The sequence below is a fragment of the Myotis daubentonii genome, chromosome 15 (genome assembly GCF_963259705.1).
Source record: "Myotis daubentonii chromosome 15, mMyoDau2.1, whole genome shotgun sequence".
NCBI classification, from domain to species: domain Eukaryota; kingdom Metazoa; phylum Chordata; class Mammalia; order Chiroptera; family Vespertilionidae; genus Myotis; species Myotis daubentonii.
The window spans coordinates 947,242-973,481 of NC_081854.1; the positions used below are offsets into that span (position 1 = coordinate 947,242).

Sequence of the window (26,240 nt, forward strand, 5' to 3'; positions counted from 1 at the left end):
TAGAACGAGGAGGTAAAAATGTCCACCTGGAGGATTAATCTGGGAGTCACGCCCAAACCAATGAGCGCCAGGCTCAGGGGCCTCTCCTGGGCTTTCATTGGCTAAACGAAGACATCATTAGGCGCATTGCCCTTTGGGTAAAGAACTTTCCAGGCCGCACAGGTGGCATTAGGATCCCAGTCACTGCCAGGCCATTGGGAATATTGGGGTTGGGGCCCCCGAATGGCTGCGGAAAAGACAACCTTCGGTTTTGGTGGCTGCTGGAAGGGTTATGGGGAGTGTTGTCTGCAACGGAGCCCTGATTTGGAGATATTATTTCAGACTCCATGGAGCTCAGAATGCTCCCTGAGGTGAAAATTATATTAATTATTCCTGAAGACCACAAATCTAAATGGATATGTAGATAGTTACTCTTTTTAAATTTTATTTTAAGAGAGAAAATGAGAGGGAGAGAGAGAAAAACACAGGTGGGGTGCCTCCTCCCCACCCTTACCCACCGTCTGGGCATCCAGCCAGGAACCTGTCTTGTGGCTTCACCAGAAATGGCAACCTTTGTGTACGTGGGAGGACAATCAAACAACGGAACCACTTCAGGCCTCAGAGTTCTTTTTTTTTATTATCATTTTATAAAATGTATTTTATTGATTTTTTACAGAGAGGAAGGAAGATGGATAGAGGGTTCGAAACATCAATGAGAGATAAACATCTATCAGCTGCCACCTGCACACCGCCTACTGGGGATGTGCCCGCAAGCAAGGTGCATGCCCTTGACCGGAAATGAACTCGTACCTTTCAGTCCGCAGGCCATACTCTAGCCACTGAGCCAAACTGGGTAGGGCCAGAGTTTCTATTTTATTTTTTTAAAAAATCTGAACACTAAAGATTTAATTTTTAAAAAAGAACAACAAAGACTAGATTGTCTTTCCGGATCTTCCTTCCTCACTCCTGGTCGGGGCAGCCCCTGCAGGCCGCTGTCTCAGCACACCCTCAGCACCTGCTGCAGATGGAGGCGCACCTCCTGGGCGGTGTCCCAGGGCACCACGGTGGCAGGGAAGGAGCTGGGCTCGGCCTTCTGTGCTTCCTGGATCAGGCGGTGCATGGGGTAGCCGCGGCGCGGGAAGGCCACGTCGCCGCCGGCCAGCAGCCCCAGGGGGCAGAAGTCATTGGCGCCGTCGCCCACGTAGAAGAGGCGCTGGAAGTGCACGCCGTCCTGGGCGCGCTCGCGCAGGTAGTCGCTGAGCACCTTGTGCTTGCACATGTTGCTGGGGCACCGCGCGCAGCTGTGGGAGTGGAAGGGCCGCAGCGCCAGCAGCCCCCGCGCGTCGGGCCCGGACGGGTTGCTGAGGATGCGGCGGAACAGGCCCAGGTGGCCGGCGGCGCGCAGCGCGCTCTCCACGCCGAAGGTGTTGGCATCCGAGATGACGATCACCTCGAAGCAGGCTCCCTGGTTGGCCACAAACTGCAGCAGGTCGCCCATGCCCGGGGACAGGGGGATGGCCTCGTAGACAGCACGCAGGTCCCGCGGCTGCACACCCTGCTCGCCCAGGTACTGGAACACCCTTTGCATGTACTCGTTGTAGCAGCCCTCGCGGTAGGTGGCGCGCAGGCTCTCTGGCAGCCGCTGGCCTGGCGCGGTGCGCAGGATGGAGTCGTCGCTGTCTTGGTCCACGATGGTCTCGTCAAAATCGAAGGTCAGGAGGAAGCGCGGGGTGCCCTGCACAGCCATCCTGCGGTCCTGGGAGCAGGGGGAGGAAGAGCAGTCGGAGGAGGGAGCAAGCGAGAGCAGGCCCTGCAGGCGAAGACCTGGGAGAGGCTGGTTAGCAGGCCTCAGCCAGAGGCGCTAGCACATCCAAGACCCGAGGAGGACCCAAGGCTGGTTAAGCCGGGGAGCACCCAACGCCGCAGCGGCTCCTACCCCGGCTCCTACCCCAGCTCCCTGCCCGCACCCTGAGCACCTCTGAGTTAACAGTGCTGGGATTTATCCTCAGAGCACCAGCAGCCTAGCCAGGTTCTGTAGCCAGGATCTCCAGACAAGTTCTGTGTTTCTTGTCTTGTTACATCTGTTTTTATACCAGTTGATTTTAATCCTGTCAATTCTATTCCAAAGGTTAGGGCGTTTCTTATCTCCATTCCAAGGTTACCCTATTGTTTTATTAAGCTACAAGGAAGTAACTGAAGGAGATTATCACAAGTAAAGATTATGTAGCTTAAGGGTGATTTTTCATATTTAAAGCGATTCATTACCCCCCTGGCACTTAGTTAAGGGGTTTTATTCCCTCCCTAACTCCAGGGAAAAATCCTCACCTGGGGAAACAACCTTTCTCTGGGAGGTGGTCCAGTTTAAAACACATAGTGTTAAGAGGGGGAGCAAACATGCCATATACGCCAGGTCCCTCGAAACATAAGCTGTGCAGATGTTTCTTCCCTGCAGCGACTGTGTCAAGCAGCAAGGGTGGATTGGCTTCTGGCACAGAGGAAATCATTGTTAAGCAAAAACTCTTGAGATCTCATGGAGACCAGTATGAGCAGCATGTAGGCAGTTTTGACGTCAGTGTTCCTTAGAAAAAAGAAGAGACCATACAATAACCCTAAAATGTGTTTCACTTTTAACAAAGAAATGTGGAAGTTAGGTACAAGGCTAGCAATGCCCATGGGGTGACTAACATGAATGAGGAACAGTGCACTTGTTTCCTATTTTGGTGTAACCAGCTAGACATACATGGCAGCTTAGGACACACACCTTTACTATATGAGTTTCATAGTGAAGTAGTTCAGCTATAGGCTCTTTGGGACTTTTGCCCAGGGTCATACTGATTGAATTCAAAGTGTTGGCAGAGACCACCATCTCATGGAAAATTCAGGGTTCATTTCTAAGTTCATGTGTTTTTTGTGTGTATGTGTTTGTTTGACAGAACTGTTTCTTTTTTTAAATGCTTTTATTGATTTCAGAGAGGAAGGGAGAGGGAAAGAGAGTGAGGAACATCAATGATGAGAGAGAATCATTGATTGGCTGTTTCCTGCACTCCTCTTACTGGGGATGGAGCCCACAACGGGCATGTGCCCTGGATCAGGATCAAACCCAGGACCCTTCAGTCCACAAGTTGATGCTCCATCCACTGATCCAAACCAGATAGGGCAGAATTCCATTTCTTTTGGGTGTAGAACCAAGCCCCTGTTTTCCGGTGGTTGTTGGCCAGCAGCTATTCTCAGCCCTTGGAATGTATCCTTCAGGTCCAAGCCATGCTCCCCTCTCACCACATGGAAACTTGCTTCTCCAAATTCAGCAGAGAATCTCCCTTAGGCTGCTATGACGGATGGAGTCTTGTACAACAGGACCACAGGGGTGCGTATCTCATCATTGATAGAGATCCTACCTGTAAGGACAGCAAAAGGGCCTTTCTTTTTCCTTGCTGTAGCCATCCATAATCAATGAGATGCAGCTGGTAATTAAACTGCAAGATTGTTAGCTCCTCTGATTCAAAGCCCTTCTTTTCAAATTGCAAGATAAGATAAGCTACTCTCAACACTATGTTCTTGTGTCCACCTCTTTCCTCATGTTTTTTTTAAATTAAATCTTTATTGTTCAGATTATTACATTTGTTCCTCTTTCTGCCCGCCATAACTCCCCTCCTTCCAGTTCCTGCCCCACCCTCCTCCCTCACTCCCCACCCATTGTCCTCATCCATAGGTGCACGAGTTTTGTCCAGTCTCTTCCCGCATCTCTCACACCCCTCTCCCCACCAAGAATAGTCAGTCCATTCCCTTTCTATGTCCCTCATTCTATTATGATCACCAGATTATTTGTTCACTTGATTCTTAGATTCACTTGTTGATAGATGCATGTTTGTTGTTCATAATTTGTATCTTTACCTTTTTCTTCTTCTTCCTCTTCTTAAAGGATACCTTTCAGCATTTCATATAATCCTGGTTTGGTGGTGATGAACTCCTTTAGCTTTTCCTTATCTGTGAAGCTCTGTATCTGACCTTCCGTTCTGAATGATAGCTTTGCTGGATAAAGTAATCTTGGTTGTAGGTTCTTGGTATTCATCACTTTGAATATTTCTTGCCATTCCCTTCTGGCCTGCAAAGTTTCTGTTGAGAAATCAGCTGACAGTCATATGGGTATTCCCTTGTAGGTAACTGAGTTTCTTTCTCTTGCTGCTTTTAGGATTTTCTCTTTGTCTTTTGCTCTTGGCATTTTAATGATGATGTGTCTTGGTGTGGTCCTCTTTGGATTCCTTTTGTTTGGGGTTCTCTGCGCTTCCTGGACCTGTAAGTCTATTTCTTTCACCAGGTGGGGGAAGTTTTCTGTCATTTTTTCTTCAAATAGGATTTCAATATCTTGCTCTCTCTCATCTTCTGGCACCCCTATAATTCTGATGTTGGTACGCTTGAAGCTGTCCCAGAGGCTCCTTACACTATCTTCGTATTTTCGGATTCTTTTTTCATTTTGATTTTCCGGTTGGGTGTTTTTTGCTTCTTCGCATTTCAAATCTTTGACTTGATTCTTGCGCTCCTCTGCTGACCAGCCATTTCAACAAAGAAGACAAATACAGTGTAAATAATTGCATGAAAAAACGTTCACCATAAATATTTATTGGGGGGAAAAAATTTTTAAAAAATTTGTTAGGAAAATGGAATTAAAACAAAGCAAGTTAACACTACACTCATTTCTCGGCCTATTATTAAAAAGATTAAACATCACATGTGCTGGCAGGTTTGTGGAAAAAGGAGAAATTTCATGACTGTGGGTGGGTGGAAAGCCAAAGGGAATGAGACCATTTTAGAACACAGTTCTGCATATACTAACAGGTAAAACATTCACCTACACTGCATCAGTTTGATAAGTAAAACATACCTCTATATAAAGAACTGAAGGGATTATTCCCAGCAGATTTATTTTTAATATCCCAAACCTGGAAAGAACTAAAACCATAGACAGATCAATAGGTAAACTGGTTATTCACAGAACACAGTATGACTCAGCCATAAAAAATAATTAACTATTCACATAAGCATTCGTGTCGAATCTCAAAATAACTGTGTAGCATGAAGGAAAGCAATATTTGTGTACCCCTTATAGTGCTTCTGAAATTATGAAAAATATTAACTAATCTTAAAAAAATAATAACTAATCTGGTAAAGGAAGGATAATCAATGACTGCATTTAGGGCTGGGGAAGGCAGAAGGAGAGATTACAAAAGGGCAGGAGGTAACTACAGGGTGTGGCACAAGTAGGTGTAGAGCTGTTGGCATGAAAATTACTACAATAATTTAAAAATAATAAAAAACAAGAATAAACTCTTCCCTGGCCAGTGAAGCTCAGATATTTGAGCACCATCCCTTGCCCTAAAAGGTCACTGTTTCCATTCCAGCTCAAGGCACGTGCCTGCCTGGATGCCCTGTAGGTGACGTGCGGGAGGCAGCTGCTTGATGTTTCTTTCTAATATCACCATTTCTCTCTCTCTCCCCCCCCTCTCTCTGTCTCTCTCTCTCTCTCTCTGTCTCTCTCTCTCTCCCTTACTCGCTTTGTGAAAAGTCATTAAAAATATTTTAAAATATGTAAAATACTTATTTAGAAAAATGGAGAGTCAACTCTGTGATTTGCATATTCACATCTGTATGCCTGGTTTTGCCCGAACCTGTACATGGGTGAGAGATAAGTTTATGTCACATGTGACCATTTTAGAGCTTGATCCCTATGTCCAAGCTCACCAAATAGTACAAACATACCTAAATAAAACCTCAAAATGTGCTTCCAAATGAAGGCCCCGATATCTCTGTCTTGTTAGAAAATTAAAATGACAACCCTATATGGGCTCTACCATCTCTCTCCTAATTTCCTGGGAGCACCAGCCTTGCCTCAGTGGCAGCAAATATTGGCAAGAAGTGAAGACTATGGCCATCAGAATCAACAGGAATGCTGACTGGGTCACAAATGCCACATCCTGGGAATGACTACAAGATTGCCCTTCCTCTAGCTTTGAGGTCTGGCCTGTTGAGCAAACCTTGAGGTGAACACCTTAGAGAGGCCAGAAGAGGAAACAGACCCTTTAGATTATTTTCTCTAAAAATGACTTTAGCCACAGCAAACAGTGATGGAAGAACTGAGGACGCCTGTGTACAATGACCACACAAGTCACACGTCCTTGGTCATTTGTGGGTAACGTTCAGAAGAGGCGCGATTCACTTAATTCACTGCACTCTTTCCCACTCACCATGAATACAGGGATTCTGGCCCAGTTGTAGTTTAACCTAACCCTCAGAGTCTCAATACAAGCGACACCAGCCTATGAAATGACATTCATAACGGCGCAGGGCACCTTGACAGTATGTAATACACACTGTAAACAGAGAATAGCATTCACATTGTTCACAGAAGGACAACAAAGCCCCCCACCCCCATCTTCAGGATGACCTCAGACCTCAATCACAGGAGGCATCAGGCTGCAAATGAGAACCACCAAGTCATGCCGCCTTTCTTTCCAGGTCTAGGGCAGCACTGCATTACAAGTGAATACGGGACAAAGTGATTTTCTGACTCCACGCTTTGCCTTCGGGAGCACAGCAGGTTGGGGATTCCCACAATGTCTGTTCCCCTGTACAAGCTGACGGATGCCAAGAGTGCTTTCAAATCAAGCCAGGCAATGAATAGGACCAACAAAATGAAAGGTACTAGTACATGAGTAAAAGCACCTGGATAAAAAGATCAGAAACCAGAGATGTGTTAGAAAATAAAATGGGTTTGCAGGTTGGTGAACTGGAAACTGAAACAATTCATCACAGCATAAGGTGATCTCGTGAGAGAGGTGGCACTTAGCTGAGGATGGGTGCGCTGGATGAACCCTCAATAACTCCATTTCCTAGTCAGAGGAATGAAGATCCTGCCAAACGCTAGGAGTAATCACAGTTTGCTCAGGCCGAGGTGAGAACACAGAATTCCTTTTCCCTGACCACGCAGGGGTTGTGACTGAGGCACCCTGTTCAGGTGAGCCAGGCGGTGGAGGTGAAATAGCCTCAGCCAGAAATACTCCCACTGATCTCAATCGGGTAGTAGGCCCGAGCAGCTTAGCAAGTGCCATGCAGTTATCTAAAGCATCACTTCTACTTGAAATTTAATGAGGAATCTAGCCGAGTGCATGTTGTGATAAAAGGGGTTTATGTTCTGTTCAATGGGTATCAAAGGGTCCCCTTCAGCGTTGTTATTGTCAAAGAGAAAAAGCAAGTATTCGGTGCACATTCAAAGCTTTTCTCCATTGTGAACATTCAGGTGTCTAAGGAGGTGAGATTTTCGACTAAAAGTTTTCCCACATTCACTACACTCATGAGCCCTTTCTCCTGTGTGAATGCTCTTGTGGTTAAAAAGGGTACCATGGCATCTAAAAGATTTCCCACATTCACTGCATTCATAAGGTTTTTCTCCAGTGTGAATTCTCTGATGTTCGGTGAGGGCACGCCTTCGTCTGAAGGACTGCCCACATTCACTGCACTCATAAGGTTTTTCTCCAGTGTGAACTCTCTGGTGTTCAGTAAGGGTAAATCTTTGTCTAAAGGACTTCCCACATTCATAGCACTTAAAAGGTTTTTCTCCAGTGTGAACTTTCTGGTGGTTAGTAAGGTTACACCTTAATATAAAGGATTGCCCACATTCATGGCACTCATAAGGCTTTTCTCCAGTGTGAACTCTCTGGTGTTCAGTGAGGGCACGCCTTTGTCTGAAGGACTTCCCACATTCACCACACACATACGGTTTTTTTTCAGTGTGAACTCTCTTGTGTTCAGTGAGGGTACATCTTTGTCTAAAGGACTTACGACATTCATGGCACTTAAAAGGTTTTTCTCCAGTGTGAACTCTCTGGTGGTTAGTGAGGGTACACCTTAATCTAAAGGACTGCCCACATTCACGGCACTCATAAGGCTTTTCTCCAGTGTGAACTCTCTGGTGTTCAGTGAGGGCACGCCTTCGTCTGAAGGACTGCCCACATTCACCACACACATACGGTTTTTCTTCAGTGTGAACTCTCTGGTGTTCAGTGAGGGTACATCTTTGTCTAAAGGACTTCCCACATTCACTGCACTCATAATGTTTTTCTCCAGTGTGAACTCTCTGGTGCTTAGTAAGGGTACAACTTTGTCTAAAGGACTGCCCACATTCATGGCACTCTTTTGGTTTTTCTCCAGTGTGACCTCTCTGGTGTACAGTGAGGTTGGACCTATGACTGAAAGTCTTGCCACAATCAGTACACTCATATGGCTTTTCCCCAGTGTGAACTCTCTGGTGCCGATTAAGAACAGAGATATACCTAAAGGACTTCCCACACTCACTACACACATAGGGCTTTTCTCCAGTGTGAAGTCTCTGGTGTTGATTCAGGTTAAACTTATATCCGAAGGCCTTCGCACTATCACTACACTCATACGGCTTTTCCCCACTGTGAACTTTCTTATGTCGAATGAACCTAGAGATTCCTCTAAAATTTTTTTCAGATTTGTTACTTGCATAATTCACTTCTCCCTTGCAGACGCTCTGTTGAACAACTTTCTGGTTGTGGCTGGCAGCATTTCCACATTGACCCCACTGTTTGTGACGTTTTCCAGTAAGAAGGTTCTGGGAAATCTCACTGCCACTGTGTGGCTCCTCAGTGTTGAGAGGGGCCTGGGGCTGGAGAAGCTCTGAGGTGGCTGGCAAGTCTTCCCCAACCTCCCGACTGGATAAGGGCAGCTCTGATAAGTAGAAGCTGCACCTGGTCCCAAACGAGGCCCTGTCCACAGCTTCTTTCCAGTGCTTCTTCTTTTTACTGTCTTCCCTCTGTTGATGGCGAGGGATTGCACTGAAACAGAAGTCTCTCACACGGGTGTCATTGAAGAAGGCTTTCTGCTCAAGGTATGCTGCCTGTGACTCAGTCAGGTGCAGAATGTCTTTGAACACAGAGAAACACCGCTTACACACATGGGTCCTCTGGGTTGCTGGCTCTGTCTTAGACGCCCTGACCTGTGACTCTCCTTGTGCAGAAACACTTTGCTCAGAACAGGCCTCTTCATCATCCGTTTTATGACAACAACCTGAAAACAGAGAAATGAGGAGGAAATGGATGTGGACTACGGTGATGAGGAAAGTTCCATTACAAAAATAGGTTACACATCATACATGTGTTCCATGAAATTGTCTGAAAATAACAGATGTGCTGGAAGGATTTATCAAAGGCTCCAGTAAAGTTCTGGAACTCTGAATATCATAAAACAAGGAAAGCCTCACCAAGAATATGACACAAAAATGGCAAGCACCACATAGAATTGAAGCATGATCATCAGCTCCTTCTTCTGCTAACAGTGTTCAGCAGGGCTTGTGTGCTGGTGACATGGGCAATTTGTACAGAAGGTTGCTTATGTCTTATTCCTAATAAAATTCAAGAGCAGAGGTTCTAGGACTACTTAAGCATGTATGTGCACCTCATACCACATGTGCAGGTCCATGTAGGAGAATATAGCACAGGGAGCAGTGCCCAGGGACAGGTGATGTAAAAAGTGACAAGGGTGAAGATAGCCAAAAGACATGATGATACAGATGAAATGATCAGTCATCAAAATGTGAATAATGGTAAAGAAAATGTAGAAATAAGGTGTGGACAAACGCATCTGCACCTAAAGATGGTCAAACACAAGCGGGTTCCTGGTGTGATCTGAACAAAGCCCTCATGTGAAACTTTCCCCCAGTTTCCACTCAGTAGGATCAGGCCTCATCAGAGACCATCTTGCCAGTTCACCCTGAGACAAAATACAGGTTTCTCCATGCACCTTCTACTCTATAAATACATACAACCTAAATATTCAGAGTATTAATGAAATACAAGGGAGGTAAGCAGCCAGCACTAACCCAGAGCAATTCGGAATGCCATAGTATTCAGGGAAGGAAATATTACAAACAACAATTGATGTAGGATGTTACAAGTACAGCTACGGTTCATGTAAGTAGAGATGATAACCTGGCACAGGCTGTCACAAAGCGCCTTACCTGGATGAATGGTATAGAAGTGGAAGACATGAGGACAGAGTCACCTTCCCAGGAAGAGAAAGTTCAAAGTGGGTCCCATTAAGCTCATTGCAAGACTCCTGACTGCCAGAAACTAATTGCATTTTCTGAGGCAGTGGGTGTAACGAATCTTGGGGAGTCCAGAGCTCAGGACTCCCCACACAGCTCGCCCCTGGCAGCCACAGCACATTTGAAAGGACAGTGGGCGATGTTAGTAGAGGCCATGGTGTGGCTGTGAGAGCTATGCTTTGAGAATAAAGGAAGAGTAGACATCACCTCAGGACATTGGGACAAACATGAAGGTCTTACCTGCAGATGAGACGAGTGCAAACACTTCCAGCATCACATTGCAGTAGAGAAGTCTCTGAGCCTCATCAAGGATCCCCCACTCCTCCTCAGAGAAGACAACAGCCACGTCCTCAAAGTTCATATTCTGTCATAATGGGGACAGTTCAATCCACGATTAGCTTTTCTCCTAGGATTTCAAGTTCTTCATACTTCCCACCCTCCACATCCGTAATCTCCCTCTACACTTCATCAGACAAGAACCAGGCGTTTGGCCCATCAAAATCACTCTCTCCTTACATTCCTACTGTTACTGTGTCTTCCCGCAACAATAAAGGCAGTTGAGCAGAGAGTAGATACCTGAGCTCGGGGCCTCACATGTAGGCCACATTGCCTCTTGTCGATACAGTGGGTGTCACCAACATAGGGAAGAGAGAGATGTTGGCCATAAAGAAAATGTGAATGCTTTATCACTTATTTTCTCAGGCAATAATCTTGTTATCACCCAGATCTCCCTCAGAGACATGAAAAAACGTGGCCTTGTGCTTCACCCATCTGGCTCTGATACCATGCAGTTGAGGCCATCACCTTGCACTACCTGCTCAACATAATTCTTTGAACCACACTTCTCTCACACGGCTTCATTTCCAGGGGCACATCTTCAAAGGCAACATAAATTTGCCCTCGTGAGAACACTGTATTTCCTACTCATCTTCTCCTCCAAATGTCTAATTCACAGCCTGTGTAATGTGTTTCTCTCTCTCTCTTTCTATTTCCCTTCCACATTCCACTGCAAACATGCAAGCCCAGCTGACAGCAATATATGCTATCTCGTTCCCATTGATCAATGTGTCAGCCCTCAAAAACCATAGGAGGTGTACATATATGTGACACCTCAGCTCTGCACCTGTCAGGTCTCACCACAACACCCCTATTTTCAGACAATTACAGTAAAATTCCTCATATCATCTTATATCATATCAGCCAGTAAGCACCAAAAATGGACTCATTCCTCATTCACCCTTATTGCAACATCCAGTGTCCTGTGGCCATGAATTCACACTCCCTCTCCAAGGACACATCACTCCTTCTCCCACACCCCTCTCACACTTGCACTCCCACAACCACAGCCCCCATAGTCATCTCCTTGACTCCCTACTCATTACTCAGCATGTGTGGTTTAGTGACTGCTTGGAAAGTTCAAACAGGATTAAGTTCTACACCATTGATGGCGAACCTATGACACGCATATCAGAGGTGACACGCAAACTCATTTTTTTGTTTGATTTTTCTGTCTTAAATGGCATTTAAATATATAAAATAAATATCAAAAATGTAAATCTTTTTTACTAAGGTTGCAAAGATCAAAATATCTGTATATGTGACACGGCACCAGAGTTAAGTTAGGGTTTTTCAAAATGCTGACACGCCGAGCTCAAAAGGTTCCCGATCACTGCTCTACACCAACTCTGACAGTCCACACTCATTGAAGGAGCCTTGAGTCTTGTTATGAAGACCTCCCCCACCACCCAAATGTGTTTTTCTTCAACCTCACCTATTGAGAACCACATCAAGTCTTAGATATCCAGAGCCCACCTCCACCAGTGCTGCACATGATCTCCCATCCCCAGTCATAGCCCTCACCACTCAACACTCATGGCCGATAGCCCTCTACCCCTGTTGTATCGAAAATCAGCAAGCTGGACAAGACGCCTTAATGAGTCCATTAATTTGGAGTCATCTTTATTGCGTGCAGGTTCCAATAAGATTACCTCTGTCAAGTTCTGAACACCCAAAAGAGGAATGATTCTCTTTTTATATCTTTCTTAGGCCCTTTTGTCAGTTATTTTTGTAGACGGCTTGTAACCTTGAGTACATATCATATGTAGGAAACATCTGTCATATCTATACAGACACCTGTAACCTTGAGTGTCATATCTATACAGACACCTGGCATCAATATCAGTGTATCAGTTAGATTGTTAGCTTTCAAGGTCAGGCAATTAAGTTTATCTTTTCTACTCAAGCAAAAAACAAAGTTATTCTACAGTCTGAAAATAAAAGTTTTGACCTACAGAATAAGAGACGGTCTTAGAATATCAGAGTAGTTCCAACAGCAGTTTTTTAAAGGAGGGATTCCTAAGCTTCACCCCATACCCAGTGAGTCTCACAGACGGCCACTCATGTCCTTCACCAGTGGATCTCAACCTTCCTAATTCCAGGACCCTTTCATACAGTTCCTCATGTTGTGGTGACCCCCAAGCATAAAATTACTGTGGTTGCTACTTCATACCTGTAATTTTGCTACTGTATTAATCATAATGTAAATATCTGATATGAGGGATGTATTTTCATTTGATTTTAATTGGAGGCCCTAGGTCAGTGGTCGGCAAACCATGGCTCTTGAGCCACATGCGGCTCTTTGGCTCCTTGAGTGTGGCTCTTCCACAAAATACCACGTGCGGGCCCACACATACAGTGCGATTGAAACTTCATGGCCCATTCGCAGAAGTCAGTTTTTGGCCTGGGTGGGTCTATTTTGAAGAAGTACTGTTGATATTTGGCTCTATTGACTAATGAGTTTGCCGATCATTGCCCTCTGTCGATGGAAACAAGGTGAGAATGGGGCTGGTGCATATTTACTTATTAAACACTCACCCGGGACAGAACTCAGAACACAGAACTAAGGACACAGGGCTTGGAAGACAGGACCAAGAGAGACAGAGCCTAGGCACGGAACCTACGGGAGCGTTCTCTAGAGACGGAGGAGCTTCGCTGGAGAGAGCATGGCAGGGGATCCTGGACAGAGGCTGGCCTCAGAGCCTGGAGATGGGGCCTAGCGAGAGAACATGGCAAAAGATCCTGGACTGAACCTGACTACAGAAATATGGCAAGACAGAACCTGGCTGGAGAACCTAGCAAGACAACATGGACACAGAACCTGGCTGGAGATCCTAAGCAGAACCTCTCTGGAGATCCAGACCAGAACTTGGCTGGAGATCCTGGCTAGAGATCCTGGCTAGGCTGCTGATCAACTGAACGCTGTCTCCGTATCATTTCTTCTTCGCCGACTCCGTCCACACCTTTGGGGACCCCTGGACCTGCTGGGGTTGGACCCCGGCAATATGCGTCTCTTTACCCACAACATTATTTCATTAGATGTTATAACAATTGCATAAGATATGTGTTTTTGTCATGTTTTTCCAATGAGGAAATTGAGTCTCAAAGAAATTAAACAATTTTACAGAAGGTCAGTCTGATAAAAAAAAAAAAAAACTCACCCGGAATATTGTGAGCCTTCGAGTATCCTGGGGTGTTGCACTCAGTGTGGCCACACCAAGGCTCAAAGAATATTCCTGGTGAGTGTTTAATAAGTAAATATGCACCAGACCAAAACTCACCTTCTTTCCATGGACCTACGGCCTCGAATTAAAATAAAATGAGGATCTACAACACCTCTCTGGTCCAGGCGGTCTTCACTCCTTTTGAGTCGTCTTCATCTTGAACAACACCTCTGAGTTCCAGATGCTCTTTAACTGCTCTCTGAAATATCTCATACCCTAACAGGCCAAAATAAGTGTTTGTTTGTGTTTATCTGCAATGAATATGAACCTTCCCACTATGAATGTCTTCATGCCAGATGATGGTGCTTCCAAATCCCCAGATGCTAAATACAAACCTTCATCTCATCTCTGACTCTTACCCCACCCTGCCTCTCTTTCAAACTCAAAATTAGAAAATGCAGGTGGCCACACCTAAAATACTAATCCCAGATCCAAGTGTCTTCCATCTCCAGGGCTACCATAAGGGGCCAGTTACCATCCCACTCCCCCAGACGAACTCACCACCTCCCTGTCTCCCATATTGTTCTCCTTGCTGCAGCCACAGGGCTTCTAATGAGACCTGAGTCAGATCACCTGCCTCCACTGCTCCAAATCTCCCATTGCCCCCATCCCCTGCAGAACAGGCAACCGTGTGGTCACAATGCTCCTCTACACCTGACTCCTCTCCCCTTCTTACCTGTTCCCATCAAAGAGAAATGCATTCCTGCAGGTTCCTGAACCAGCTGTCTTCACTCTGAACCTCTGCCACATGTGAAACCTGTGCCTGGAAGGACCTCCCATTTCTCATTCCACTGTTTGCCAGAAAAACATGGACCACTTCATCCAACCCGAGTCATGGACTTAGGATTCGGGGATTTGTGTCTGTTTTTATGTCCCCAGGTCCCAGGGCAGGAACAGAGGCTGGACAGCCCCAGGACCCCACGACCTCGAGGCCACAAGAGTGTGACGCCCTGACATCAGCCCCACAGCCCAGTCCCCTCAGCGGCCCTGCACCTGCAGGAACCTGTAGGAACTAAAGGTCTGTTGTCGGCCTGGCACCCACCCCAAGACACAGGGGCTCAGGCTGCTCAGGGCCCTGGCCCAGCCCAGGTACTGGGTGATGCCTGAATTTCCCCAGGGTCGGTCCTCAGTGCACACTGTTGCCAAGTTCCTTATCTTTCGAAAGACTCCTCCTTCTGGTCCCATATTTCTATCCTCTCCCTTTTAAGGTGTGATTCTTATCAGCAGTATGGGGAAATGTTTAGAACCCTACCTCAGACAAAGTCCTTCTGCTGTTCACAACCACCCAGGGCCCCAGCGTCCTGAGGATGAAAGTAAAACTCCTCACAGAAAACGGTGCCTCATCTTCTTTGTTGCCTTTAAACACAAAACAGACCTGGGTTTCCAGAGTCCTCACAGCTCAGCCACACCCCCACGGCCTGACTGAGTGGCACTGCAGCCCATCACCCGCTTTCGCCCCATCACATGCTGTGTCCCCTACAAGCTACTCACTCTTCTGGGTGCTAGGATGCCAGCTGCAGGGCCTGACAGCGTGGTAGGATGGAGGGTAAGTGGGGTGAGGCTGAGTTGACCTCAGTAAGCAGAGAGGAGTCCGGGAAGCATGGAGACCTCAATCCCACCTGCTGCAGGTCAACAAGCCTCAGACACCGCCTGCACAGCGGGAACGCTGCCTCTGATGGCTTGTCCTAGTCCTGATGCTGCCCACTGGGCCCTCTAAGTCGATAGAACGAGGAGGTAAAAATGTCCACCTGGAGGATTAATCTGGGAGTCACGCCCAAACCAATGAGCGCCAGGCTCAGGGGCCTCTCCTGGGCTTTCATTGGCTAAACACAGCCATCATTAGGCTCATTGCACTTTGGGTAAGGAACTTTCCAGGCCGCGCAGGTGGCATTAGGATCCCAGTCACTGCCAGGCTATTGAGCATATTGGGGTTGGGGCCCCCGAATGGCTGCGGAAAAAGACAACCTTCGGTTTTGGTGGCTGGTGGCAGGGTTATGGGGAGTGTTGTCTGCAACGGAGCCCTGATTTGGAGATATTACTTCAGTCTCCATGAAGCTCAGAATGCTCCCTAAGGTAAAAATTATGTCAATTATTCCTGAAGACCACAAATCTAAGTGGATATGTCGATAATTCCTTTTTTTAAATTTTACTTTGAGGGAGAAAATGAAAGGGAGAGAGAAAAATACAGATGGGGAGCCTCCTCCACAACCTTACCCACCGTCTGGGCATCCAGCCAGGAACCTGTCTTGTGGCTTCACCAGGAATTGCAACCTTTGTGTACGTGGGAGGACAGTCAAACAATGGAACCACTCCAGGCCTCAGAGGGTTTTTTTATTATGATGATGATTTTATAAAATATATTTCATTGATATTTTACAGAGAGGAAGAGAGATAGAGAGTTGGAAACATCAATGAGAGAGAAACATCTATCAGCTGCCACCTGCACACCGCCTACTGGGGATGTGCCCGCAAGCAAGGTGCATGCCCTTGCCCGGAAATGAACTCGGGACCTTTCAGTCCGCAGGCCATACTCGAGCCACTGAGCCAAACTGGGTAGGGCCAGAGTTTCTATTTTATTTTTTTTTTAATCTGAACACTAAAGATTTAATTTTTAAAAAAGAACAACAAAGACTAGATTGTCTTTCCGGATCTTCCTTCGTCACTCCTGGTCGGGGCACCCCCTGCAGGCCGCTGTCTCAGCACACCCTCAGCACCTGCTGCAGATGGAGGCGCACCTCCTGGGCGGTGTCCCAGGGCACCACGGTGGCAGGGAAGGAGCTGGGCTCGGCCTTCTGTGCTTCCTGGATCAGGCGGTGCATGGGGTAGCCGCGGCGCGGGAAGGCCACGTCGCCGCCGGCCAGCAGCCCCAGGGGGCAGAAGTCATTGGCGCCGTCGCCCACGTAGAAGAGGCGCTGGAAGTGCACGCCGTCCTGGGCGCGCTCGCGCAGGTAGTCGCTGAGCACCTTGTGCTTGCACATGTTGCTGGGGCACCGCGCGCAGCTGTGGGAGTGGAAGGGCCGCAGCGCCAGCAGCCCCCGCGCGTCGGGCCCGGACGGGTTGCTGAGGATGCGGCGGAACAGGCCCAGGTGGCCGGCGGCGCGCAGCGCGCTCTCCACGCCGAAGGTGTTGGCATCGGAGATGACGATCACCTCGAAGCAGGCTCCCTGGTTGGCCACAAACTGCAGCAGGTCGCCCATGCCCGGGGACAGGGGGATGGCCTCGTAGACAGCACGCAGGTCCCGGGGCTGCACACCCTGCTCGCCCAGGTACCTGAAGACCCTTTGCATGTACTCGTTGTAGCAGCCCTCGCGGTAGGTGGCGCGCAGGCTCTCTGGCAGCCGCTGGCCTGGCGCGGTGCGCAGGATGGAGTCGTCGCTGTCTTGGTCCACGATGGTCTCGTCAAAATCGAAGGTCAGGAGGAAGCGCGGGGTGCCCTGCACAGCCATCCTGCCGTCCTGGGAGCAGGGGGAGGAAAAGCAGTCGGAGGAGGGAGCAAGCGAGAGCAGGCCCTGCAGGCGAAGACCTGGGAGAGGCTGGTTAGCAGGCCTCAGCCAGAGGCGCTAGCACAGCCAAGACCTGAGGAAGACCCAAGGCTGGTTAAGCCGGGGGAGCACCCAACGCCACAGCGGCCCCTACCCCAGCTCCCTGCCCGCACCCTGGGCACCTCTGAGTTAACAGTGCTGGGATTTATCCTCAGAGGACCAGCAGCCTAGCCAGGTTCTGTAGCCAGGATCTCCAGGCAAGTTCTGTGTTTCTTGTCTTGTTGCATCTGTATTTATACCAGTTGATTTTAATCCTATCAATTCTATTCCAAAGGTTAGGGCGTTTCTTATCTCCATTCCGAGGTTACCTATTGTTTTATTAAGCTACAAGGAAGTAACTGAAGGAGATTATCACAAGTAAAGATTATGTAGCTTAAGGGTGATTTTTCATATTTAAAGCGATTCATTACCCGCCTGGCACTTAGTTAAGGGGTTTTATTCCCTCCCTAACTCCAGGGAAAAATCCTCACCTGGGGAAACAACCTTTCTCTGGGAGGTGGTCCAGTTTAAAACACATAGTGTTAAGAGGGGGAGCAAACATGCCATATACGCCAGGTCCCTCGAAACATAAGCTGTGCAGATGTTTCTTCCCTGCAGCGACTGTGTCAAGCAGCAAGGGTGGATCGGCTTCTGGCACAGAGGAAATCATTGTTAAGCAAAAACTCTTGAGATCTCATGGAGACCAGTATGAGCAGCATGTAGGCAGTTTTGACGTCAGTGTTCCTTAGAAAAAAGAAGAGACCATACAATAACTCTAAAATGTGTTTCACTTTTAACAAAGAAATGTGGAAGTTAGGTACAAGGCTAGCAATGCCCATGGGGTGACTAACATGAATGAGGAACAGGGCATTTGTTTCCTATTTTGGTGTAACCAGCTGGACATACATGGCAGCTTAGGACACACACCTTTACTATATGAGTTTCATAGTGAAGTAGTTCAGCTATAGGCTCTTTGGGACTTTTGCCCAGGGTCATACTGATTGAATTCAAAGTGTTGGCAGAGACCACCATCTCATGGAAAATTCAGGGTTCATTTCTAAGTTCATGTGTTTTTTGTGTGTATGTGTTTGTTTGACAGAACTGTTTCTTTCTTTAAATGCTTTTGTTGATTTCAGGGAGGAAGGGAGAGGGAAAGAGAATGAGAAACATCAATGATGAGAGAGAATCATTGATTGGCTGTTTCCTGCACTCCTCTTACTGGGGATGGAGCACACAACGGGCATGTGCCCTTGCTCAGGATCAAACCCAGGACCCTTCAGTCCACAAGTTGATGCTCCATCCACTGATCCAAACCAGATAGGGCAGAATTCCATTTCTTTTGGGTGTAGAACCAAGCCCCTGTTTTCCGGTGGTTGTTGGCCAGCAGCTATTCTCAGCCCTTGGAATGTATCCTTCAGGTCCAAGCCATGCTCCCCTCTCACAACATGGAAACTTGCTTCTCCAAATTCAGCAGAGAATCTCCCTTAGGCTGCTATGACGGATGGAGTCTTGTACAGCACAACCACAGGGGTGCGTATCTCATCATTGATAGAGTTCCTACCTGTAAGGACAGCAAAAGGGCCTTTCTTTTTCCTTGCTGTAGCCGTCCATAATCAATGAGATGCAGCTGGTAATTAAACTGCAAGATTGTTAGCTCCTCTGATTCAAAGCCCTTCTTTTCAAATTGCAAGATAAGATAAGCTACTCTCAACACTATGTTCTTGTGTCCACCTCTTTCCTCATGTTTTTTTTAATTAAATCTTTATTGTTCAGATTATTACATTTGTTCCTCTTTCTGCCCGCCATAACTCCCCTCCTTCCAGTTCCTGCCCCACCCTCCTCCCTCACTCCCCACCCATTGTCCTCATCCATAGGTGCACGAGTTTTGTCCAGTCTCTTCCCGCATCTCTCACACCCCTCTCCCCACCAAGAATAGTCAGTCCATTCCCTTTCTATGTCCCTCATTCTATTATGATCACCAGATTATTTGTTCACTTGATTCTTAGATTCACTTGTTGATAGATGCATGTTTGTTGTTCATAATTTGTATCTTTACCTTTTTCTTCTTCTTCCTCTTCTTAAAGGATACCTTTCAGCATTTCATATAATCCTGGTTTGGTGGTGATGAACTCCTTTAGCTTTTCCTTATCTGTGAAGCTCTGTATCTGACCTTCAGTTCTGAATGATAGCTTTGCTGGATAAAGTAATCTTGGTTGTAGGTTCTTGGTATTCATCACTTTGAATATTTCTTGCCATTCCCTTCTGGCCTGCAAAGTTTCTGTTGAGAAATCAGCTGACAGTCATATGGGTATTCCCTTGTAGGTAACTGAGTTTCTTTCTCTTGCTGCTTTTAGGATTTTCTCTTTGTCTTTTGCTCTTGGCATTTTAAAGATGCTGTGTCTTGGTGTGGTCCTCTTTGGATTCCTTTTGTTTGGGGTTCTCTGCGCTTCCTGGACCTGTAAGTCCATTTCTTTCACCAGGTGGGGGAAGTTTTCTGTCATTTTTTCTTCAAATAGGATTTCAATATCTTGCTCTCTCTCATCTTCTGGCACCCCTATAATTCTGATGTTGGTATGCTTGAAGCTGTCCCAGAGGCTCCTTACACTATCTTCGTATTTTCGGATTCTTTTTTCATTTTTGCTTTTCCGGTTGTGTGTTTTTTGCTTCTTCGCATTTCAAATCTTTGACTTGATTCTTGCACTCCTCTGCTGACCAGCCATTTCAACAAAGAAGACAAATACAGTGTAAATAATTGCATGAAAAAACGTTCACCATAAATATTTATTGGGGGGAAAAATTTTTAAAAAATTTGTTAGGAAAATGGAATTAAAACAAAGCAAGTTAACACTACACTCATTTCTCGGCCTATTATTAAAAAGATTAAATATCACATGTGCTGGCAGGTTTGTGGAAAAATGAGAAATTTCATGACTGTGGGTGGGTGGAAAGCCAAAGGGAATGAGACCATTTTAGAACACAGTTCTGCATATACTAACAGGTAAAACATTCACCTACACTGCATCAGTTTGATAAGTAAAACATACCTCTATATAAAGAACTGAAGGGATTATTCCCAGCAGATTTATTTTTAATATCCCAAACCTGGAAAGAACTAAAACCATAGACAGATCAATAGGTAAACTGGTTATTCACAGAACACAGTATGACTCAGCCATAAAAAATAATTAACTATTCACATAAGCATTCGTGTCGAATCTCAAAATAACTGTGTAGCATGAAGGAAAGCAATATTTGTGTACCCCTTATAGTGCTTCTGAAATTATGAAAAAATTAACTAATCTTAAAAAAATAATAACTAATCTGGTAAAGGAAGGATAATCAATGACTGCATTTAGGGCTTGGGAAGGCAGAAGGAGAGATTACAAAAGGGCAGGAGGTAACTACAGGGTGTGGCACAAGTAGGTGTAGAGCTGTTGGCATGAAAATTACTACAATAATTTAAAAATAATAAAAAACAAGAATAAACTCTTTCCTGGCCAGTGAACCTCAGATGTTTGAGCACCAACCCTTGCCCTAAAAGGTCACTGTTTCCATTCCAGCTCAAGGCACGTGCCTGCCTGGATGCCCTGTAGGTGACGTGCAGGAGGCAGCTGCTTGATGTTTCTTTCTAATATCACCATTTCTCTCTCTCTCTCTCTCTCTCTCTCTCTCTCTCTCTCTCTCTCTCCCTCCCTTACTCGCTTTGTGAAAAGTAATTAAAAATATTTTAAAATATGTAAAATACTTATTAAGAAAAATAGAGAGTCAACTCTGTGTTTTGCATATTCACATCTGTATGCCTGGTTTTGCCTGACCTGTATACGGGTGAGAGATAAGTGTATGTCACATGTGACCATTTAAGAGCTTGATCCCTATGTCCAAGCTCACCAAATAGTACAAACATACCTAAATAAAACCTCAAAATGTGGTTCCAAATAAAGGCCCCGATATCCCTGTCTTGTTAGAAAATTAAAATGACAACCCTATATGGGCTCTACCATCTCTCTCCTAATTTCCTGGGAGCACCAGCCTTGCCTCAGCAGCAGCAAATATTGGCAAGCAGTGAAGACTATGGCCATCAGAATCAACAGGAAGGCTGACTGGGTCACAAATGCCACATCCTGGGAATGACTACAAGATTGCCCTTCCTCTAGCTTTGAGGTCTTGCCTGTTGAGCAAACCTTGAGGTGAACACCTTAGAGAGGCCAGAAGAGGAAACAGGCCGTTTAGATTATTTTCTCTAAAAATGACTTTAGCCACAGCAAACAGTAATGGAGGAACTGAGGACGCCTGTGTACAATGACCACCCAAGTCAAATGTCCTTGGTCATTTGTGGGTAACGTTCAGAAGAGGCGCGATTCACTTAATTCACTGCACTCTTTCCCACTCACCATGAATACAGGGATTCTGGCCCAGTTGTAGTTTAACCTAACCCTCAGAGTCTCAACACAAGCGACACCAGCCTATGAAGTGTCATTCATAACGGCACAGGGCACCTTGACAGTATGTAATACACACTGTGAACAGAGAATATGATTCACATTGTTCACAGAAGCACAACAAAGCCCCCCACCCCCATCTTCAGGATGGCCTCAGACCTCAATCACAGGAGGCCCCAGGCTGCAAATGAGAACCACCAAGTCATGCCGCCTTTCTTTCCAGGTCTAGGGCAGCACTGCATTACAAGTGAATACGGGACAAATTGATTTTCTGAAGCCACGCTTTGCCTTCGGGAGCACAGCAGGTTGGGGATTCCCAATATGTCTGTTCCCCTGTACAAGCTGACGGATGCCAAGTGTGCTTTCAAATCAATCCAGGCAATGAATAGGACCAACAAAATGAAAGGTACTAGTACATGAGTAAAAGCACCTGGACAAAAAGATCATAAACCAGAGACGTGTTGGAAAATTCCATGGGTTTGCAGGTTGGTGAATTGGAACCTGAAGCAATTCATCACAGCATAAGGTGAGAGCCACTATGTCTCTGAGAGAGGTAGCTCTTCTTAGCTGAGGATGGGTGCGTGGATGAACCTTCAATAACTCCATTTCCTAGTGAGAGGAATGAAAATCCTGCCAAAGGCTAGGAGTAATCACAGTTTGCTCAGGCCGAGGTGAGAACACAGAATTCCTTTTCCCTGACCACGCAGGGGTTGTGACTGAGGCACCCTGTTCAGGTGAGCCAGGTGGTGGAGGTGAAATCGCCTCAGCCAGAAATACTCCCAGTGATTTCAATCGGGTAGTAGGCCCAAGCAGCTTAGCAGGTGCCATGCAGTTATTTAAAGCATCGCTTCTACTTGAAATTTTATGAGGATTCCAGCGGAGTAAATGTTGTGATAAAAGGGGTTCATGTTCTGTTCAATGGGTATCAAAAAGACCCTTTCAATGTTGTTATTGTCAATGAGCAAAAGAAAGTATTTGGTGCACATTTAAAGCTTTTCTCCATTGTGAACAATCAGGTGTCTAAGGAGGTGAGATTTTTGGCTAAAAGATTTCCCACATTCAATACACTCATGAGGCCTTTCTCCTGTGTGAACTCTCTTGTGTGCAAAAAGGTTACTATGGCATCTAAAAAATTTCCCACATTCACTGCATTCATAAGGTTTTTCTCCAGTGTGAATTCTCTGGTGTTCAGTGAGGGAATGCCTTCGTCTGAAGGACTTCCCACATTCACTACACTCATAAGGTTTTTCTCCAGTGTGAACTCTCTGGTGCTTAGTAAGGGTATTTCTATGTCTGAAGGACTGCGCACATTCAGTACACTCATAAGGTTTTTCTCCAGTGTGAACTCCCTGGTGCTTAGTAAGGGTATTTCTATGTCTGAAGGACTGTCCACATTCACTACACTCATAAGGTTTTTCTCCAGTGTGAATTCTCCTGTGGGCAAATAGGTTACCATGGCATCTAAAAGATTTCCCACATTCACTGCATTCATAAGGTTTTTCTCCAGTGTGAACTCTCTGGTGTTCAGTGAGGTTGGACCTATGACTGAAAGTCTTGCCACAATTAGTACACTCATATGGCTTTTCCCCAGTGTGAACTCTCTGGTGCTGATTAAGAACAGAGATATACCTAAATGACTTCCCACACTCACGACACACATAGGGCTTTTCTCCAGTGTGAATACTCCTATGGGTATACAGGTGACTATGGCACCTGAAAGATTTCCCACATTCACTGCACTCATAAGGTTTTTCTCCTGTGTGAATTCTCCTGTGCTTAAAAAGGTGACCATGGCATTTAAAAGATTTCCCACATTCACTGCACTCATACGGTTTTTCTCCAGTGTGAACTCTCTGATGTTCAGTGAGGTTGGACCTATGACTGAAAGTCTTGCCACAATCATTACACTCATATGGCTTTTCCCCAGTGTGAACTCTATGGTGCTGATTAAGTACAGAGGTATACCTAAATGACTTCCCACACTCACTACACACATAGGGCTTTTCACCAATGTGAAGTCTGTGGTATTGATTGAGGTTAGTCTTATATCCGAAGGCCTTCCCACTATCACTACACTCATATGGCTTTTCTCCACTGTGAACTTTCGTATGTCGAATGAGGTGAGAGATTCCTCTAAAAATTTTTCTGGATTTGTTCCATTCATCGTTCACTTCTCCAGAACAGACGCTCTGTTGAACAACTTTCTGGTTATGGCTGGCTGCATTTTCACATTGATCCCACTGGTTATGACCTTTTCCACTGAGAAATTTCTGGGAAATCTCACTGCCACTGTGTGGCTCCTCAGTGTCGAGAGGGGCCTGGAGCTGGAGAAGCTCTGAGGTGGCTGGCAAGTCTTCCCCAACCTCATTACTGGATGAAGGCAGCCCTGATAAGTAGAAGCTGCAGCTGGTCACAAACGAGGCCCTGTCCACAGCTTCCTTCCAGGGCTTCTCTCCACTGGCTTCCCTCTGTTGCTGACGAGGGATTGCACTGAAACAAAAGTCTCTCACACATGCGTCCCTGAAGATTTTCTGCTCAAGGTACGCTGCTTGTGACTCAGTCAGGTGCAGAATGTCTTTGAACACAGAGAAACACCGCTTACACACATGGGTCCTCTGGGTTGCTGGCTCTGTCTTAGACACCCTGACCTGTGACGCTCCTTCTGCAGATACACTGTGCTCAGAACAGGCCTCCTCATCATCCGTTTTATGACAACAACCTAAAAGCAGAGAAATGAGGAGGAAATGGATGTTGACTACGGTGATAAGGGAAGTTCCATTACAAAAATATGTTACACATCATACATGCGTTCCATGCAATTGTCTGGAAATAACAGATGTGCTGGAAGGATTTATCAAAGGCTCCAGTAAAGTTCTGGAACTCTGAATATCATAAAACAAGGAAAGCCTCACTAAGAATATGACACAAAAATGGCAAGCACCACATAGAATTGAAGCATGATCATCAGCTCCTTCTTCTGCTAACAGTGTTCAGCAGGGCTTGTGTGCTGGTGACATGGGCAAGCTGTGCAGAAGGTTGCTTATGTCTTATTCCTAATAAAATTCAAGAGCAGAGGTTCTAGGAGTACTTAAGCATGTATGTGCACCTCATAACACATGTGCAGGTCCATGTAGGAGAATATAGCACAGGGAGCAGTGCCCAGGGACAGGTGATGTAAAAAGTGACAAAGGTGAAGATAGCCAAAAGACATGACGATACAGATGAAATGATCAATCATCAAAATGTCAATAACGGTAAAGAAAATGTAGAAATAAGGTGTGGACAAATGCATCTGCACCTAAAGATGGTCAAACACAAGTGGGTTCCTGGTGTGATCTGAAAGAATCCCTCATGTGATACTTACCCCCAGTTTCCACTCAGTAGTATCAGGCCTCATCAGAGACCATCTTGCCAGTTCACCCTGACACAAAATACAGGTTTCTCCATGCACCTTCTACTCCATAAATACATACAACCTAAATATTCAGAGTATTAATGAAAGACAAGGGAGGTAGGCAGCCAGCACTAACCCAGAGTAATTCGGAATGCCATAGTATTCAGGAAAGGAAATATTACAAACAACAATTGATGTAGGATGTTACAAGTACAGCTACGGTTCATGTAAGTAGAGATGATAACCTGGCACAGGCTGTCACAAAGCGCCTTACCTGGATGAATGGTGTAGAAGTGGAAGCCATGAGGACATTGTCACCTTCCCAGGAAGAGAAAGTTCAAAGTGGGTCCCATTAAGCTCATTGCAAGACTCCTGACTGCCAGACACTAATTGCATTTTCTGAGGCAGTGGGTGTAACGAATCTTGGGGAGTCCAGAGCTCAGGACTCCCCACACAGCTCGCCCCTGGCAGCCACAGCCCATTTGAAAGGACAGTGGGCGATATTAGTAGAGGCCATGGTGTGGCTGTGAGAGCTGTGCTTGGAGAATAAAGGAAGAGTAGACATTACCTCAGGACATTGGGACAAATGTGACGGTCTTACCTGCAGATGAGACGAGTGCAAACACTTCCAGCATCACATTGCAGTAGAGAAGTCTCTGAGCCTCATCAAGGATCCCCCACTCCTCCTCAGAGAAGACAACGGCCACGTCCTCAAAGTTCATATTCTGTCATAATGGGGACAGTTCAATCCACGATTAGCTTTTCTCCTAGGATTTCAAGGTCTTAATAATTCCCACCCTCCACATCCGTAATCTCCCTCTACACTTCATCAGACGAGACACCAGGCATTCGGCCGATCAAAGTCACTCTCTCCTTACATTCCTACTGTTACTGTGTCTTCCCACAACAATAAAGGCAGTTGAGCAGAGAGAAGATACCTGAGCTCTGGGCCTCACATGTAGGCCACACTGCCTCTTGTTAATACAGCGGTGTCACCAACATAGGGAAGAGAGATTTGTTGGCCATAAAGAAAATGTGAATGATTTATCACTTATTTTCTCAGGCAGTACTCTTGTTATCACCCAGATGTGCCTCAGAGACATGAAAAAACGTGACCTTGTGCTTCACCCATCTGGCTCTGATACCATGGTGTTGAGGCCATCACCTTGCACTACCTGCTCAACATAATTCTTTGAACCACACTTCTCTCACACAGCTTCATTTCCA

The 26,240-nt window shown here is 46.1% G+C and overlaps 2 protein-coding genes and 2 pseudogenes across 2 annotated transcripts; all 4 read right to left on the bottom strand.

Moving 5' to 3' along the window:
• Positions 1 to 972: 972 nt before the first annotated feature.
• Positions 973 to 1,849, bottom strand: LOC132216462 (phosphoethanolamine/phosphocholine phosphatase-like; annotated as a pseudogene).
• Positions 1,850 to 7,426: 5,577 nt separating this feature from the next.
• On the bottom strand, positions 7,427 to 9,042 carry LOC132217214 (gastrula zinc finger protein XlCGF64.1-like; the record flags this gene model as incomplete). Its single annotated transcript, XM_059667290.1, has 3 exons — positions 8,993 to 9,042; positions 8,086 to 8,831; positions 7,427 to 7,749 (listed from the first exon to the last, which is right to left on the bottom strand). Coding segments are annotated over exons 1-3 (1,119 nt in total), but the record flags the coding sequence as incomplete, so codon positions are not given.
• A 7,313-nt stretch (positions 9,043 to 16,355) lies between these two features.
• LOC132217218 (phosphoethanolamine/phosphocholine phosphatase-like) lies at positions 16,356 to 18,791 on the bottom strand (annotated as a pseudogene).
• Positions 18,792 to 22,563: 3,772 nt separating this feature from the next.
• Positions 22,564 to 25,317, bottom strand: LOC132217219 (zinc finger protein OZF-like). The gene is made up of 2 exons (XM_059667301.1): positions 25,288 to 25,317; positions 22,564 to 24,093 (listed from the first exon to the last, which is right to left on the bottom strand). The coding sequence occupies exons 1-2, from the start codon at positions 25,315 to 25,317 to the stop codon at positions 22,606 to 22,608; spliced, it is 1,518 nt and encodes a 505-aa protein (XP_059523284.1). The 3' UTR covers positions 22,564 to 22,605.
• Between the last annotated feature and the right edge of the window lie 923 nt (positions 25,318 to 26,240).